This window comes from Globicephala melas, chromosome 11 (assembly GCF_963455315.2).
Source record: "Globicephala melas chromosome 11, mGloMel1.2, whole genome shotgun sequence".
Classification (NCBI taxonomy): Eukaryota; Metazoa; Chordata; class Mammalia; order Artiodactyla; family Delphinidae; genus Globicephala; species Globicephala melas.
Window position 1 is genome coordinate 44,673,602 of NC_083324.2, and position 19,902 is coordinate 44,693,503.

Sequence of the window (19,902 nt, forward strand, 5' to 3'; positions counted from 1 at the left end):
AAACAGATAAAGTTCTAAATGGATGTTTTTGAAGATGGACTGAGATTCTCCTGCATCCTGTGCAGCATAGTAGTTACTGCCTCTCTTTCTAGACCTCTTACAGCGAGTGCATAAGCCCCCGGACAAAAATATAAGGTCCCTGCGACTCCGAGCCCATCATTGGACCTCGTCTGCCAGAAGCATCCTGGGCACCCTACAGTTCTCTGCCTGAGTGCAGTGCATGGGACTTACTGGGGAAGTAAGACATCTCTAATGAGAGCCAGAAGACTGCTGTCAGAATCGACATTCGCCTCCTTCTTGCCATCACCATCCTCCTGGTTCACGAGCAGAGATGTGGTTTCTGAGAGCAGCCGCAAGCTGAAGAGTCTCCACTCCACTTGAAAGAAAAAAAAATGCCAAGAATGTGACCACATGGAGATAGAATGAAAACAGAATGTGTAACTGATGGAATTCTCACTGATGTGGTCACACTTACCATTCCCGCTTTGAACCAAGGAGACCAAGGGTGGCAGGATATAATCAACCACCTAAAAGGAAAGACGTAAAAGACTTGGTTCAAATCCCTACAAACAAAAAACTGATATTGTTAGCGAACTCAAGTCCATGTGCCTGACACACAGTGAGGCCAAACAATACCGAAACGTCGGAGTTTGGAGCGGACAAAGGTTTATTGCAGGGCCCTGCAAGGAGACGGGTGGCTCTTGCCTTAAAAACCCTGAACTTCCCGAAAGCTTTGAGCAAAGCCCTTTTACAGGAAAGGCGAGGGAGGGGCAGGGTTAGTTGTTGGAAGCTTCTTGGTGTCAGATCCTTTGTTACTGAGGTCAGGTCATGATGTTCCTGTAAACGTCCACCAAACAAATGTTAGTCTCTGTTCTGACAAGAAGGGGCAAGATCTCAAGGCTCAACTTTCGCCCACCGAGGTCCAGGCCTCGTTAAGAGGAGGGGTCCCTGCACGGGCCGGTCACCCTGCCCAGGAGTGCCGGTCCAGCACCCAGCCCGGGTCCTCCCGCCAGTGCCCAGCCCGGCTGAGGAGGCAGATCTCAGCTGGAGGCGCCCTCAGTGCCAGGTCCCCAGACCCCGCCCAGCCGTCATCCCTGAGGGAGCCAGGCGCCCAGGACCCAGCCGGCCCTCAGGCTGCCCAAATCAGGGGCCGGGTCCCACGCACTGCGACCCACGGAGACCACCGCCACCGCCATTAGGTCGTGGAGGCAGGGATGGGGTAGAGGTTTGCCGCTGCCTCGAGGCCGAGCCTGGACCGTGGGCGGCCTGGTGAGGGCTCTGGAGCCCTGCAGGACACAGTCCGCAGCCTACCCCCAAGGCCCCCAGCTCACCCGCCGGCCCAAGGCCAGAGGGCCTGGAGGGCCCCAAGGAGAAGCCAGCCACGATCCGTCTCTCACCGCACTCTCTGCTACACGCAGACCACTGTGAGGCTGACTGTTGGGGGAGCAGGACATCTAACCACCCCACTAAGGGTCACACGCTGTCACTCGCACCCGCTCCACCCCTATTACAATATCAACCACTACTCATGCCTTTTCCACTGACAGAATCATTAGTCAAAGGAGTGAAAAAAAAGCAACAGCTAAATTTACCCAGGATTTACACTCTGCATGACATTTAATAAACCACCAAGCTCATTTAAATCTGAAAAAGTCCTCAGGTCAAAATGACATTATGGTCATCAAGACAGTAGTTTATCAAAACCTTCAGAGTTTACGAAAGGATCTTTAGTATATAATACAAACTCTGGTTGGCATGGGTTGACATTGAACCGTCAAATAAAGATATGTAAGGTGGTGATAATTAGTCAAGTTTAAAGTAAACAACAATTCAAACGTTGGAGGAAAAGGAGATACATAATCCTCATGCTTTTGCAAATACATCAAAGCGCTATGACAAGTTAATCTTGGTGATTTTTAGAAATAGATTCCAGAGATCTAAACCCATTACACAAACCACCTCTACGATTTTCTAGTTGTATCAGACAGAGCACAATCAAACATGGTTTGCAACCTACTCCAAAATAACAAATTTACCCCCCAAATGAAAATGGATAATGAAGGACAAATCATTTCCACAGTGTAATTCTGAAAACTACTATCTCATTTGGTGAACTCTTTTGGTGACAATAAACAAAATTCCTGTTGTTTATAGCTGAACTGATTCCTGATCCTAAGATGTGTATTTGCTCTCCTCACCACACTGACAAAAGGGCAGGAAAAGCGGTCCATGGCCCAACACCACCCTCTTGCTGTCCAAACCAATGAAAGGATACCCTACACGGGTAAGGATCTCCACACATGGGTAGGGGTCCGTCAGTGTTACCCTGTTCTAGCTCCACTCCACAAAATAAGTTTACTGTAACATTATATCTAGATATTTGTACCACAACCCTAAGAACTAGGGATGTTTTGTTTACCCTCTTCCATTAAGTGACATCACATCACTCAAAGCATAGACATCAAGCTTCACTAAGGAATTTTTAGAACTCTAAACTCCCAGGTACATCAAAAGCAAAAACTATGCAAAGAAGAGAAATACATCCCACTATCAACCGCTATCAACACGCTCAACATCTATCTTGAAGGTTTAAGAGAACATATTAAGAGAGGAGTGGGAATTAATATTCCCACTGAAATTATCTACATGTCCAACTCAATAAGTTCGAAAACCAACAATTAGGCATGGTCCAAAAAGCCAGGCTGTCAGAAGATGAAGAGACAAAAATCAGTAGTTTTCCAATATGTCTACAACAACCAAACAAACAACATAATTAGAAAAAGATACCATTTACAACAGTAATAAAATTCTAAGGCGTCTATGATATCATGACTTTCATAGAAATATATATATATGTGTGCGTATATATATACATATATATATAAAATATGTATGACAGCCATCGATGGACTTCTGAAAAACAGCTTGAAAGCTGTCACAACCATGCTCACAACAAGAGAAAAGACAAACTGAAAATCAGCAACTCTTCTCAGACATACCAGAGACTTCAAGTCACAGGGCAAACCAGCTGTCCCCCAGAAGTGAAGAGACAGGCAGAGACAGAGAATCATGGCTTAACAGGAGCAGAAACCACCAGCGGAGCCAGCAGCTGGAGCAAAAACATAAAGGGTAACTGACTAATTGCTGGTGTCTGAGCAGAAGAGAGAAAACCTCCTTCAGGCCCTGCGTGCACCTGCACCTGACAAAGGGGAGGGGGGTGAGGTGAGAAGCACTTGTGAAGTTCACAGCCCAGGCGCACATGCTCAGAAGAGGAATGAGACCAAATCAGAGGGGCTACGGAACCCTCCTCCCCCCACCTCACCACATCAATAGGGCTCCTGTGTAATAACAGGATTACAACAGAGAGCTGCTTTATTATAAAGACACAGGCTTTATTTCAGAAGGAGCTATTAGGGAAACCCAAGACAACAGGAGAGACAAAGTAAGGACATTATGGGGAATTTTAGCCTCTGAAACCTACAGCTACGGCAAACAGTAAACACAGCCTGGCTCTTAGCCAGATAAACATAAAACTTCACACTAACGGCTCAGTGATCTCAGTTCATTTTACCTGATACATCATGCTGGAGTGAAATATCTGAAGTGCTGAGAGGGAAAAAAAACACCACCCTAGAATTCTGAGTGAAATTATCCCTCAAGAGTAAAAGGAAAAATAAAGACTTTCTCACACACACAATAACTGAAGCAATGTTTTGCCAGTAGACTTGCCTTGCAAGAAATGTTAAGTTTTTCAGAAAGAAGGAAAATGACATAGGTCAGACACTCAGATCTATACGTTAGAGAAAAAATAAATGAAGGTAAAATATAGTAATTGATGAGAAGCCTCAGAGAGGTCAACTCTGTGCAAATTAATCTGTAATTCCAATAAAAATAAATATTCTAACGAGGTTTGCATGAACTCCTCATACTGATTCTACAATGTATTTGGAAAGGAGAGGGTCAGGAATAATGGAAAATTTTCCAAAAAGCATGAGGCATATTTGGTTCACCTTCTCAAGTTTCCAAGTTTACTGTGATGGAAATAAACATGATGGCACAAGCAAAGGGGTGGACAGAGAGATTCATGGCACAGAACAGAGAGCCTAGAAACAGATACATATGGGAACGCAGTAAGTAGCAGATAGAGTACTACCAACAGTGGAAAAACATATAGACTATTCACTGAAGGGATAGGTACAATTTAGTTGTCTATTTGGTAAAAAAAAATATATCATAATGTTAAAAAAAAAATTACTGGAGGCTTAAAGATCTAACAGTTAAAACAAAAGCTCTTAAAGGAAAACATGAGAGAATGGTCTTTGTGTTATTAGAGTAGGAGAAGGCTTTTTAAATGATACCTAAAAAGTACAAACTAAAAGAAAATACTAACAGGGACTTCCCTAGTGGCGCAGCAGTTGGGAATCTGCCTGCCAATGCAGGGGACACGGGTTCGAGCCCTGGTCCGAAAAGATCCCACATGCCACTGAGCAACTAAGCCCGCGCACCACAACTACTGAGCCTGCGCTCTAGAACCCGCGAGCCGCAACTACTGAAGCCTGCTCACCTAGAGTCCGTGCTCCACAACAAGAGAAGCCACCGCAATGAGAAGCCCGCGCGCCGCAGTGAAGAGTAGCCCCTGCTCGCCACAACGAGAGAAAGCCCGCGTGCAGTAACGAAGACCCAATGCAGCCCAAAATAAATAATTTTTTTTAAATACTAATAAATTTGACATTGAAATGAAAAATACTCGTAGAAGATGAGTCCTCATAAACAAAATGAGAAGAAAAGCCATTGGCTAGGAGAAAGCTCTGCAATCCCTATACCTGACAATGGACGAATATGCAGAATACATGAACAGGGAGCCCCCCGAAGGAGACTACCTAAATAGCCAGTAACCATATCAAAACTACTCAACTCCACTAATAATCAGAGAAATGAAAGGCAGAACAAAACAGATACCAATTTACACAAATCCAGTTAGAAAATCACATAATACCAAGACTGGGGGAAATGGGTACTCACATACCACAAAAAAAAAAAATCAGTAAATCAGTATTTAACTTGGAAGAACAATTTCACAATACCAACCAAAGCTGAACATGAACACAGCATACAACTCAGCAATTCAGCTTCTACGTGACATATTTAAAAACACTCACTGCAGATCTGATTTCAGGAGCGAAAAGAGAGTGAATAAATCATTACATTTATATTTCATTATTTAATGAAAACATCAGCTTTCAAAATGATACAGGCAGCATGACACTATGTATCCTGAAACAACACCTATAATCTTAAAATACATACTAAATGTAAATTTCTGTATTAAAAATGTATTTCGTAAGTCTTAAAAGAAGAAATCTATTTAATTATAATATTATTTAATTTTTAAATTAACACAGTATTCCTCTGAATAACTCAAGGCAATTATAATAGCATCCCAAGATGATACAAATTTAATCCTTCCAACTGAGAATGATCCTTGAGAAGAAGTAACAGGAGGGTGGTAATGGAAAGATAAAATGCTTTTTATAATACGTAAATGAAGAATACAAGAAAGTTTAGAACATTATCTGACTATTCACCTTTAATTCATATTTTTGGTGAGCAATGACAGTTGACTACTTTATCAAACGAAAGCTACCCATTAAGACGTGAACTGAAAAATGAAATTACACTGAAAATATCTGCATGCTTAGCTAGTCAAAACAGGCAAAGGATATAAAAACTGAAGAACAATTTCATTAGTTTTATTTATACTCTATTCAATAACTACAGAGACTGAAATAATAAATGGTGTTCAGGAAAAGACTGTTGTTTTTTAAATCCTCACAAGAAAAAGGAGACCAAATATCTTTTGGCAAAATGTTCACTTAAAGTTACATATACAATGATTCCAGCCAAAAAGACAACATGAAAATAAAACATTTAAAATGTTAGTTACTTCGGAGATGAGAGCAAAGAAACATCTTTAGTTCCTGGAGTAGCATTTAAGGCAGAAAATGTAAAGAAAATGTAACAAAGGAAGTTAAAGAAAATAAACCATTTCAATAAATTCCCATACAAATCAGAAGGGTATCTACTCTCAACAAAATGCAGGAGAGGGCTTCCCTGGTGGCGCAGTGGTTGGGAGTCCGCCTGCCGATGCAGGGGACAGGGGTTCGTGCCCCGGTCCGGGAAGATCCCACATGCCGTGGAGCGGCTGAGCCATGGCCGCTGAGCCTGCGCTCCGCAACGGGAGAGGCCACAACAGTGAGAGGCCCACGTACCGAAAAAAAAAAAAAAAAAAAAAAAGCAAGGGAAAAAAGTCTGTATAACTGACACATCCCAACATTTACAAACATTAATTGTGTGTGTATATAATACATATACATATACACACAAACATAAAATAAATGATTTAGATGAGCTCACAGTATGTAGGTAAGGGGATTTTATCACCACCACTCTCAGAACTTAATAGCTACTAAGGGCCAGAAAGGAAATGAGCCCATTTACAAATATGTATACACATATGTATAAAGTAACTATAACATTATTTCCTGGAAGAGGTTGGGATGTATTTTATTGTTGCTGCCACTGCCTTTAAACTAAAGAGCTGCCAGAAGTTAGATTTAAAGGCCTAGAGATCCAGGCGATGACTTAGGCTTGCTTTCTTCTTTTTCTGAGATATTTAGAGTAATTTACTCTGAATTTAATTTGAAAACATTCACATGAGAATTAAAACAATCATCTAGACATACAATTTGCAAGATTCCAGTCAGAGATGAGAAAGGAACTCTAAATTGAGAGACTGTCTCAAGATGACAAATGAAGCAAAGTTCTAGCCTCAGCCTCCGGCCCCAAATCTCTGGAGGTCACAGGTACTCGCTCACAGAAGGGGACTGCTGCAAAATAAAAGAGCAGCTCCAAGGGTGCTCGAAGTGATCTGGGGGCACAGGGGAGAACAAACACAGGAAAAGGCTCTTGCAACCACAGTAACGATGGTTACTTGGGCCCAGGAGCAGGGCAAATTTTTTTTAAAAAATATCCTGACAACTGTATTTCAGTACAAATCGTTTCCTATATAACCCTGTGCATTTTATTTAATTTGCTTTATGCATTTAAAAACACCATTCTTAGAAGGAGTCCGCAAACCTCGGCAGACTGCCCAAGGCTTCCAGCATACAAAACACAGGAACAAATGAATCCAATGCCAAGAACACCACTCGGCTGGGCTCAGTGGTTTCTTGAACCCTTCCAAGGGTGGGCCACCTGTACAATATTTCTAGCTAATCCACATCTCTTGCAAAAAGGACTAATTTCACCAAAGAAAAAAATCTTTCTCACAAAAGTATCATCAATATAAAGACAACTCACAAGTGTGAACTTCTGATCAGAGTTTTTCAAATGCTAACTAATCACCCCTGGAGGATGTATTCCTGAAAGTGTACTTCACATATAAACTGACCTCTCCTAGGACAGAGATTAAAAGTAACTCACGCAAACAGACTCACAGACACAGAAAACAAACGTAAGGTTACCAAAGGGGAAAGGGTGGGGAGGGATAAATTAGGAGTTTGGGATCAGCAGATACACAAACTCCTATATATAAAACAGATAAACAACAAGGACCTACTATATAGCACAGGGAACTATATTCAATATCTTGTAATAAACTATAAAAGGATCTGAAAAAGTATATATGTGTATGTATGTGTGTATGTGTATATATATATATATATATCTGAATCACTTTGCCATACACTAGAAACTAACACAAAATTGTAAATCAATTCTACTTCAGTTAAAAAAAAAAAACTAACTCATGCATATAATTTCACACTTCTTGTGAAAGGTTAAGTAGTTTCAAGTAAATTACACTAGGTTTCTCAAAATAATACTCGGAGAAACCATAAAATGACTTATGAAATCGTTTCACACTCCTCTCCCTTTGTATACATGATTTTTTTCTGCCTATAACACCCACTCCTCCCACAGGAGCCCATCAGGAGTTGATTCCTACGTGCCTTCAAAATTTAGCTCAAGAATTGCCTCCTCTAAAAAATCATCTCCAGACCCTGTTAGACTGAGTAGGGCTCGCGGCATGCCCCATGCGTACCACCAACACAGTCCAATCAACTACGGCGGTCCAATCTTTGCTTTCCATATGGGTCCCTTCCTCTCAACCAACACTGAACCGATTCAGAGCAGGGCCTGATTCTAGCACCCCAGTGTATTCTCAGTGCTTCATTTAAACAGGTGGTTTGCAAAAGGCACTTATTATGAATATATGAGTAAACAAAATACTTAAGTGTTTTCTGTGTCCATATTTATATCACTGCTATACCTCTATTCATACTAATTTATCCTATTAATATGAATAGGATGTAAAAAAAAAAACTTTGAAACATAAAAAGTGCTTGTCCTATAGAATGCTAATTTCTCAAAAAAAAAAAAAAACCTCATTTGATTTTGTATCCTAGTTGTCAGCTGCCATCACCCCAAACTTTGAGCTTTAAAAGGAAAACCCTTAGCCCTGCACGCTCTAAGAAATCTAGTGTCCTCTCCAAGATTTATAGGAATGTGCAAGGGCTTATTTACTTTCCATGGTTCATTGCCAATGCTTGAGTTTTTACCTCACTGACTCTAGTATTTTATCTGCTTTTCACCTTCTCCTAATGTTTGCTTCCAAGAGTCTGAATATACAAATGAACAGTGGTCAGACTATTTATGACAAAAGAACTCCTGCCGCAACCTGTGCAGGAAACAGCATGGAAGCCACTTTGTAACAGCTGCAGCCATAAACTCAGAATGGTGAGGACTTGGTCGATAACTGCCAGCCTCACTCTTTTTTGTACTGTGTCCCTTTGACTCAAGACCAACCAGAGAAACCTAAATATGCTCTCCTATCCAAACCACATAGGATGCTCTGTTTCTCATTAGCTTGACTCCAGTCCCCCCATGGCAATCAGGGCACACCTTAAGCCCTCCCTCATTAGCATATATTAAATGACACGCCCACAGGTGCCAAGACAGTTCCAAGGCCACCCATAAAAAGCCCAAAAGTGGGCGGTGGCCCAATTCCTGGAAATCCCTGCCCCTTCCCCAAAATAGCTGGCATAATCCTCCTACTGATCAGCCGATGAAATTACCATGCCCATAAAAAGTAACCACCCTGTATTTTGGGGCTGCTCTCGTCTTTTGAGAAGGACTGCTTTCTGTCTGTGGAGTGTGTACCTCTCTCAATAAATCTACTTCTTACCTATCACTTCGCCTCTCACTGAATTCCTTCTGCACTGAGACATAAAGAACCTGAGCTTCCCGGTGTGCGACTTCAATTAAAAGACAGTGGGTCTGAGCTCCAGTCTGAGTTTTGGCTGTGTTTGAATCTCACCTGAGGTTGTGCAGTTTCAATACCAATACGAAGAATGATTATCGGGCTTCCCTGGTGGTACAGTGGTTGGGAGTCTGCATGCTAATGCAGGGGACACGGGTTCGAGCCCTGGTCCAGAAGGATCCCGCATCCTGAGAAGCGACTAGGCCCGTGAGCCACAACTACTGAGCCTGCGCATCTGGAGCCTGTGCTCCGCAACAAGAGACGCCGCGATAGTGAGAGGCCCGTGTACCGCGATGAAGACTAGCCCCCGCTTGCCACAACTAGAGAAAGCCCTCGCACAGAAACGAAGACCCAACACAGCAAAAATAAATTAATTAATTAATAAACTCCTACCCCCAACATCTTCAAAAAAAATAAGAAGAATGATTATCGATTAATCATGTTGCAGAATGTGTGATTCAAAAATATCACTTGGGGAGTGCGGTCTGACCCATGATGAACCTCAATCTGCATTTTGAGAAGTCACATGAAAATGATATGCTTTTTTTTTTGCGTGTATCTTTTTTTTTCATCTTTATTGGAGTATAATTGCTTTACAATGTTGTGTTAAGTTTCTGCTGTATAACAAAGTGTATCAGCTATATGTATACATATATCCCCATTTCCCCTCCCTCTTGCATCTCCCTCCCACCTTCCCTATCCCACCCCTCTAAGGTGGTCACAAAGCACCGAGCTGATCTCCCTGTGCTATTTTACATTTGGTAGGGTATATATGTCCATGCCACTCTCTCAGTTCGTCCCACCTTACGCTTCACCCCCCCCACACACTGTTTCTTCAAGGAAAATGGTATGCTTTAATGACAACCCAATGCCAAATGGCAATAAAATAGATAACAATGAAGAAGAAAAAAGGACAAAAACCTAAAAACTCTCTTTACCAAATCACTTCCAAGTCACAGTGAGGAATCTAGGATGACAAAAATCTGATACAGCTTATGACAGAGAAACTCTTCTAACCCTTCGAACTGGCATGGTTTGCTCACTGGTACTAGGTCTCCTTGTTAAAAAGAAGAGACTGGAACATCTGAGACAATAGACTGAGAGCCCTTTTGCTGCTGTGGAGTTAGATGATTTGTTCATCAGTGCCTTCCCCTTCTAGAATCTTCCACAGAACTTATAAACAACATGTACACCATTTAAATAAATACCACTGTAACTCTATGCAATGTCCCTGCATTAATGACTTTTCTCTATCATAAAATTCCACCATTCATTACTTTTTTTAGTTGCAGAGGTAATACACCTATATGGAGCAATCCAAGGAATTTTAATATTTAATGCTAGTGGTATTGCTTTCTTAAATAAAGATATTCATATGTGCTAAAGGCCATTTCACGACATGTCATAAAAACAGAGTCATTCTGAACTCTTTTTGAAAATGCAGATTCCCAAGTCTAGGGACTTTTTAATTTCTGTGCTCAAAAACTGGGTCCCTCATTCAAAAAACATGTGTCTGTATATGCACATTAATTACTACTAATGGTCCTCAACAATACGGCTCAGAAGAAATGAATGTCTGTGAGGTAGGGATGCTAAAGACAGCTCTAAGACCTTCAAGCTAAACAATCACAAATGCACTGAAACATGTAAATTACACTCACGCTAAACCATATTTCATTTGTTCTTAAGTAAAGCCACTGATGCCCAAGATGAAGATTTGTTTATAATTTTAAAAACTTCTTTTCCATTTTAAGAAAGGTTGAACATGAGATACTGAAGTTCAGCAGCTTTAAACTGTAAGTAACCACGTACCCACATTTAAATTTTCTTATTTCACAAAGAATAAAGCAACAATCTTATAACCTATGGAAAGTGTATTTCTAACCCTTAATCATTTATAATGAAAGTATGCTTTATACTCTTATTTTTGTAGAGGGTGTTTTTTCTTACTTTAAAAAAAAATTTACTGATGGAAGTAAATAATTTGAAAATGGAAGTTTACTATTCTAAGCACTCAACTAAAATTCCTATTCTACCTTTGAAAATTAATCAGCAGTTCCTTCATTTCAGTAGACCTTAAAAAAATCTGATACATCTGACAGCACAACAATTAACATGTTCACACCAACTGCAAGTCTCCTTACCCCACACAAGGTACTGTCAGGTGTCCAGGAAAAACGTGCCTAGAACATGACCTCTACCACTGCTAACGGCAGAGCAGATGATTCAGAAGGCCCCTTTGAGGAGAACAACTAACTATAAAAACTAGACACAACACTGTTTAAATCTTCTTTACAATATTAAGTGCTTAAAAAGATGTTAAGGAATTCCCGAGGCCACATCAGGTTGGCAAAATTTCAAAAGTCTGACAATACACTACTGGCAAGACTGGGGAGAAACAGGCCCTCTGATCACCGCTGGTGGGAAAGCAAAATAGTAAACCCATGTGGAAGGGACTCGGGAAGTATCTAGCAAAACTACATACGCATTTACCCTTTGATCCCACAGTCTAGGAATTTGCACTGAAGAGACACCTCCAACAGAAGGAAACTGCACATGCACAAGGTTATTTGTTTGTGATTGAAAAGATTAGAAACTACCCAAATGTCCACACATCAGAGAGGGGTTGAACAACCTATGATATACACAAACATGACGGAGTGCTACACTGCTCTTATGAAGAAAGAGATGGAATAATTTCCAGTATCCATACTAAATGAAAAAGCAAAGTGCAAAAGAGAAAATATAGTATGTTACTTCTTGTATAAGGAAGAAAGGGGAAATAAGAAAACGTTATCTCTACAAAAAGAAACACTGAAAGAACAAGCCAGAAAACGAGACTGGTTACCTATAAGAGTAGGGAGGGTATGATGGAATGGTGATGAAGTGAACAGGCTATATACCCGGGGGGGAGAGGGAAAGGGAGTGATGCTGCTCTGAATATGTCTGTTTTTACAGTTTTTACTTTTGGAAGCATGCTAACCTTCTACATATTCAAAAAATAAAATCAATGCGCTTCCCTGGTGGCGCGGTGGTTGAGAGTCCACCTGCCGATGCAGGGGACACGGGTTTGTGCCCCGGTCCGGGAAGATCCCGCATGCCACAGAGTGGCAGGGCCCGTGAGCCATGGCCGCTGAGCCTGTGCGTCCGGAGCCTGTGCTCCGCAACAGGAGAGGCCACAACAGTGAGAGGCCCGCGTACCGCAAAAATAAATAAATACATAAAATAAAAAAATCAAATCAAATCAAAAAGCATAAGAAGGGAAGAAAAGAAAACCTAAAATTGAAAGCAAATTGAAAATAAATCAACTATATTTCAAATGAATATTATTCAATATGACCACACTAAAAGGGAAGACGGGGCACTAATCCAAGTATTGACTGTACACCCCAGCCTTGCTTGGGTGACATCTGGGAGGTGGGGGGGAGGAGGAAATCCTGCAAACAAATCCTGATTTCATGAGGTTTGTTTTCGTACTGGTCTGGGTAAAGCAATTCTGCAACAATTTCAGACATATTATAACATTAAGCAAATGAGGAAATGTGCTGATGTTGCTAGAAGCCAGAATTTTTACAAAGGAAGGACACAAAAATATGGAATGGGGCAAGGCAAGAAAGAACCATGTGGGGATGAACTGGATTTGAAGACACTGGTGTGAACTCATGATTTCAAAATATGTTTATGTGTGTGTACGTGTATATGTAAGTATGCATACAAGTGTGTCCTCTGTGTGTTCATACGTGTACTTACATGTATATATTTCCTAGCTCTGTTTCTTGGAAGCGTCTAGAAGCTAAGACATCCCAGGAGACAGGAGACATTTAGCGCCCTGATTGTGGTCTCTAAAGCCATTTCCCACGAAAGGGAACCAGGGCTCCTCAAAGAAATGACTGATTCTAGAGCCAGGTCAGGTTAGTTACAAGCTGAGGCAAGAATACCTTGCTGTGACACAAAGTAAAAACTCACTCAAAAAATGAGAGGGTATGTCACAAGGACAGAGGAGCCAACTTGAAAGGCCAAATCTGATATAATTAGAGCACCAAAATAATTATAGTAATGAAGCCATCGAAAAAAATAGGAATTTGTGGTAGACAGAATGATGGTAGACAGAAAGATGTCCACACCCTTATCCCTGAAACCTGTTCATTTGTTACCTTACACAGCAAAAGGGATTTTGTAGATGTGATTAAGTTAAGGAACTTGAGGTGTTTATCCTGGATTATACAGGTGGGCCCAATGTAAAATCAAAGGTCCCTGACAAGAGGGCCAGAGTCAGAGAAGAAGATGTGACAACAAAAGCAGAGGTGAGAGAGAGAGAGGGGAGAGAGAGATTTGAAGGTACTACACTGCCAGCTTCAAAGATGGAGGAAGGGGTCACAGCCAAGGAATGCAGGCAGCTCTTAGAAGCTGGAAAAGCCAAACAAACAAACAAACAAACAACCAGATTTTCTCCTTAGATCCTCTAAAAGGAACACAGGTAGGCTGACATCTTGCTTGTAGCCCCAAAGACCCATTCTGTACTTCTGACCTACAGAATTCTAAAATAATAAATCTGTGTTTTTTTAAGCCACTAAATTTGTGGTAATTTGTTATAGCAGCTACAGGAAACTAATACAGAATACAAGTCCATGTCAATGATACATAGATATGCTAATTCATATCAGTTAACTTCATTTAAAAAATAGGCTTAAAAAAATAGGCTTACATTAAGCTCTAAACATTTTATTAGAAAAAATTTTCCATATCTATGTAAACTTTTTAATATAACACAAAGATGTACTAATCCTAAGTATATATCTTAGTTAACTTTCACAATATGAACACACTCATATTACCAGCACCCAGATTAAAAAAAAAAAAAAGGCACTTCCAGGACATTTTGGACAAAGCCCCCTTGCAAACCCTTAATTGCCCCAAGGGTATCCACTAACCTGACTTGTAACTGATTAGTTTTCTCTGTTTTTAAACTTAATGCAAATCGATCATGTTATTTCGTATTTGTTATCTTTGTCACAGATTAACTTTGTGAGATTTATCCATGTTCTTAAGTGTAACTACAGATCGTTCATTTTCCTTGCTGCATAGTATTCTATTGCATGACCAAATCATAGTTTACTTACCCATTAGATTGTTGATTGGCATTTGGATAGTTTTCCATTTGGGACTATGAGCATCCTCTATGTGTATATGGGTGAACGAACATACGCTTGCATTTCTATTGAATGTATATTTATAGGTGAAATTGCTGAGTCATAATGTATTTATGTTTACTTTCAGTAGCTACTACCAAACAGGTTTCCAAAGGAATTGTACCAACTTACATTCCCACTAGAAGTTTCTGAGAGTTCCATTTGCTCTACATCCTTACCAACTCTTGGTACTAACTCAAAACTTTAGTTTCATTCAAGTTAAACTACTCAATGTTTATTCGCCTCCAGCCTTCAGTTTAAAAACTTACAAAAGGACAGGCTTTTCATTAAAGAAGGTATTATGGATGGCTTAGCTTAAAGCCATGGCTTAAGCTTTTATGGTTTTTAAAGTTTAAACAGATTATATTTTAGGCAATTTATGTATATTACTGTTAGAAATTTCTAATAAAGAATCATCTTTATTTTCCCCTTTGCTATTAATAACATTTTTTTGAAACCACCATGAATGGGAACAAATTCTCTGTACAAACCAAATCATTATGGTATTTCTAACTGCTCTGCAAGCCACACTGATAATTTCCAACTATGAGGCACTAAATGATCTCAACTATGGGAAAGAATGTGAGTTAACTATCTGTGCTCGGCAAGAATTAAGTGCATGTAACCACTTCCATATAACAAAGTACTGACCAGTACCCTTGAATACAGTTTGTGCTAACATTTCCAACAATGTGATACCCTTTGCGGTGCTGGATCTTCAATTTCACGTGTTCCAGTCATGCTCAACAAGAGGTAATTAGAGGATTTCCCATGAGTTACAGCATTAAAAAAATATTTTTTAGGAAGTCCATGAGTTACAGTGATAGCTTTCCTATAGTAACACAGGCTGTCCTTGCAATGATTATTATGGTAGCACTTCATGATTAGAAAGTAAACTAATTAAATGTCTCATTAAATATAAGTATAGACATTTGTAAATACTGGATCTTAACAAATTATCCATGGGGTTACTGCTCATTAAGGAAAAGAATTAATAAGCAACACTCAAGCAAGTAGTATCTCAATGGAAGACTGAGAAATCATTGCTAAGAAAGTGACCATAACAAACAGGCTTTCTGGCAATAGTGAGTATGGTTATTTGGATTAATTCTCTCACTGAAAATTCACAATGAAAAATTGCCAGATAAAATATCAACAAACAAAACCTTAAAATATTTAAGACCTGAAAAGGCAGTGGGGGAGCCTTCCTACCAATTTCTGAATGAAAGCCTTAACTAGAGAGTTGAGTAGAACATATGAGCATGGAACTGACAGCGCTCTGGAGGCATTTACCAATACCACAAACACAAGGCTCCGATGGAGGCCAGTGGGACCAGAGAGACAGGGGTCTGAGCTCACGTCTGCCCAGCGTGTGGAGTTTTGGGAGTCTTCTACACGGAGCTGGGCACTTTGGGGCAGGTGTGGGGATGATACCCTCAGAGTTAGGAAAACCAGATCTAGTCACCAACCCCTCCACATAAATTCACACTCCTGGGAACTGCTGAGAAGGCTGCCCTGAGAAGTTATGCTCTCAGACCTACGGTCTCAGGAATTTTCACACTGGGTACAAATGACCGTGGTCTGAGGTAGCCCTGGCTGGCAGGGCCCCAACAAACAGGAAGCCTCTTGGAGGAGGGAACATCCACACTAGGCTTGAGGAAATGCCCACAAACAGATTTCAAGTCCCATGACCAACACGCAGTAAACGTTAACAAGGTGTGCAAGAAAACAAGACGAAGTGGGTATGAGCAAGATATAACAGACACCACATCACAGTCTTCTGACACTGAAATTATGAGACACTGTAAAATAACTACATCTAACAAATGTGAATAAACAAAGCACAAACTGGGAAATAACTATAAGGAAGAGGAAATTATAAAAAGCAATACAGTAGATTGAATAAAACAGACAAGCAGAATTTCTAGTGACAACATAACTTCTACACGTGAAAAACAACCAAAATTTAAAACATTGTGGATGTATTTGGCACCAGACTGAACACAGAAGACAGAAACAGAGCAAAATTAACCACAATATAACTGAGAGAGAAAGGGTGAAATATACAGAAAGACAGTAAGAAGTATAGAAAATACAGTGAGAAAGTTTAATATACACGGGATCTGAGCTGCTAAAAGGAGACGGAGCAGGGGAGAGAGAAGATAAGCAGAGATGAGGGTTGAGAATTTTGCAACGTTCAAGAAAAAGGGACAATCCACAGATTCAAAAAGTACACAGAATCCTCAGCAGAATATACAAAAAGAAGTTCATATTTAGTCATGACACAGTGAGTCTATAGAAACCAAAGGCCCTCCCCCCTCCACCCCAGAAAAAGTCTTAGGAGGAAACAAGGAACAGAGAGACACATTATCTTCACAGGAAAAACCGATTATCAGTGAACTTCTCAATAGCAACAACCGAGAACATAAGATAATGAAATAGTATCTTCACAGTACTAAACAACAACAAAAGTTAACTGCCAACCTAGAATTCAACACTCAGAAAAAAAAAAATCTACCTCAAGAAACAATGACTTTGGGACTTCCCTGGTGGTCCAGTGGTTAAGACTCCGTGCTCCCAATATAGGGGGCCTGGGTTTCAATCCAGGGTCAGGGAACTAGGTCCTGCATGCTGCAACTAAAAGGTCCCGTATGCCGCAACTAAGACCCGACGCAGCCAAATAAAATAAATAAATATTTGGGGAAAAACAAAAAGAAACAATGACTTTATCAGACAGAGTTTGCCACCAGTTCACCCAAAGCTAAGGAAAACTGTGAAGGATGAATGTCAGTCAGAAATAAGTGAACCCAGATGGAAGGACTGAGAAGTAAGAAAGAAAGAAAAGCAAGAAAAGTAGTAAATATGGGGGCAAAGGCAAATGAACATATTATAGTAGTAATAATGAGTATTCTTTTATCATTTCATAACAAAAGGGAGTTAAAAAGAGAGAGAAACAAGACAGACTTTAAAATATCAAAAAATATATATATGTATCAGGTAAAAGTTACATATATATCATGAGAGGACTAAATGGAGTTGAGTAGGCTATGGCCTGTATTTTACTTAAAGAAAAGATCATTTCTTTTTAAGTTCAGCTTTTGCTACCAACCTTACATAGAGAAAAAAAAATGCAGAAAAAAGTTAGCCAACAGAAAAGAAAGATAAGAAAGTAGAAGTAGGAAAAGAGAAAATATGTACGACAAAGCTTGAAAGAAGATGGTGGAATGAATCTAAATATACTAACAATTACAGTAAATGTAAATGGAGTACATGTTCCAGGGAAAAGTCAAATTAGATTTTTTTAAGTACTATATGATATTTACTTGACACAGATCTAAACATAAGGACAGAGAGATGTTGAAAGGAAAAGAATGAGAGAAGATGTATCAGGAAGCAAGCAGGTATGATTATATTAAGCTGGGATGAAACAGATCTTAAGACAAAAACATTACTAGAAAATAAAGGTCACTTTACAATGAGAAAAAGGTCAATTTCATAAAATGGCACAATAATTTTAAATTTGCATGCACCTAATAATATGGCTTCAAAACATATAAAACAAAAACTACAGAACTACACAAGAATAAACAAATTCATAGTAGCCTTAAAGGAGATTTAGAAACACTTCTCTTAGTAACTTCTAGGACAAACAGACAAAAATTTAAAAAGATAGAAAAGATTTGAACAAGATAGCTAATAAATTTAACCTAACAGACATATAACTGAATACTGCACCTAAGAATTGCAAAATACCTATTCTTTCCAAACACATACAGAACATCTACCAAAAAGTTTTGTACTGGACTATGAAGCAAGCCTTAATAAATTTCAATAGACTGAAATTAGAGTATTGCTCTAACTTCAATGCAATTAAGTCAGAAATCAATTATTAAAAAAAACTAAAAAGTGCCCGTATGTTTGAAAATTTATTTATCTTAATAACCCATGAATGAAAGCAAATATTTTAACTGAAATATACCAAAAATGCTACATACCAACATTTGTGGAATGCAGCTAAAGCAGTATTTAGGAGGGAGACACAATCTTCAATGCATATGTTAGAAAGGAAGAAATATTTTTAAAAATCAACTATTTATCTCAAAAAGTTAGGAAAAGAATGCAGAATAAATCCAAAGAAAGGAGAAAGGAAGCCAACAGAACAGAAATTAACAAAATTAGAACAAAATTAAGCAAACAGAACAGAAACTAATAAAAGAGAAAAGAAACATATAGTATGTAGGAGATTAGCAAAACCGAACACTGGCTGGCTCTTTGATAAAGTCAGTAAAACTAAGAAACCTCTAGTTAGATTGTTCAAGAGAAGAAAAAGAAGGAATAACAGTAAATAGCAAATATTTTTAAAGGATATATTATTAGATTACACAAACACTAAGAAAAATTGGCAAGAAAATACTATGAACTTCTTTATGCCAATAAATTTGAAAAACTACCCAAGAAAACCAAAATCTTAGAAAGACGTGGACAAGCATGTCATAAAAGATTATTCCCAAAGGGCCAGTAAACAGTTGAAAAACCACTCAGCCTCATAAGTAGTCTTGACTATACAATTTAAAACTATGGTGAAACATCACTATACACCCATTCATTTAAAAGGCTGAAATAACAAGAATTGGGAAGAACGAGGACATGAGGTCCTGCAGTGCTGCTGTGAAAGTAAACTGGCACCCCCTCTCTGGAAAACACAATGTCACTTTCTAGACAAACTGAGTTTGCATATTTCCTATAACCACTAATTCCGTTCCTATGTATGTACCCCAGAAATAATGCATGCTTATGTGGAGCAAAATACATAAACAAGAATATCTATAGCAGTATTGTTTGTAAATGCCAAATACTAGACATAGCCTAATGTCTATCAAGGATAAATAAGTAAACTGTGATATTTCATATACTCAGGTTTCTACAATGGGACACTATACACTCATGAAGAATAAAAGCACAAAGATACTTAGCAACATGGATGTTACAAACATTGAGCAAAAAAAACAAGTCACAAATGAATACATACCGTATTGAAACAAACAGCAAAAGCAGGCAAAACCAGCCTACATTGTTTAAGAATGCAGGCACAGGCCCACAAAGGAACACACAGGCATGATTACTATGAAAGTCAGGACAGTGGTCCCCTCTCCAGGGAGGAAAGGATTTGTGATTGAGGGGACTTCGGGGCTCAGAATGGTAACATTCTGTTTTGTTTTTCTTTTTTAACTGGGTGGTGATTTCTTGAGCACTTGCTTTACAACTAGTCATCAAACTACACACACGTTAATACACTTTTCTGTACTTTATATTTTATAATAAAATATATTGAAAAGAAAACAACCATAAAGGGCTGGTAGACATTTCCTACCCTCAAAAAATAATTATCCCCTC

General features: G+C 39.3%; 1 protein-coding gene across 11 annotated transcripts in view; it reads right to left on the bottom strand.

The window, feature by feature from the left end:
- The window catches only part of ULK4 (unc-51 like kinase 4), a 523,422-nt gene that overhangs the window by 340,430 nt on the left and 163,090 nt on the right, over window positions 1-19,902 (bottom strand). For all 11 annotated transcript variants that reach the window (XR_009565989.1, XR_009565987.1, XR_009565986.1 and 8 more), the window contains 2 exons: window positions 476-527; window positions 232-376 (listed from right to left, as the gene is read on the bottom strand). Coding sequence is in view for 1 of the 11 variants with exons in the window: in XM_030846182.2 (XP_030702042.2) it covers window positions 232-376; window positions 476-527 (197 nt within the window). In the remaining 10 variants the exon portion in view is untranslated. The remainder of the gene's footprint in view (window positions 1-231; window positions 377-475; window positions 528-19,902) is intronic.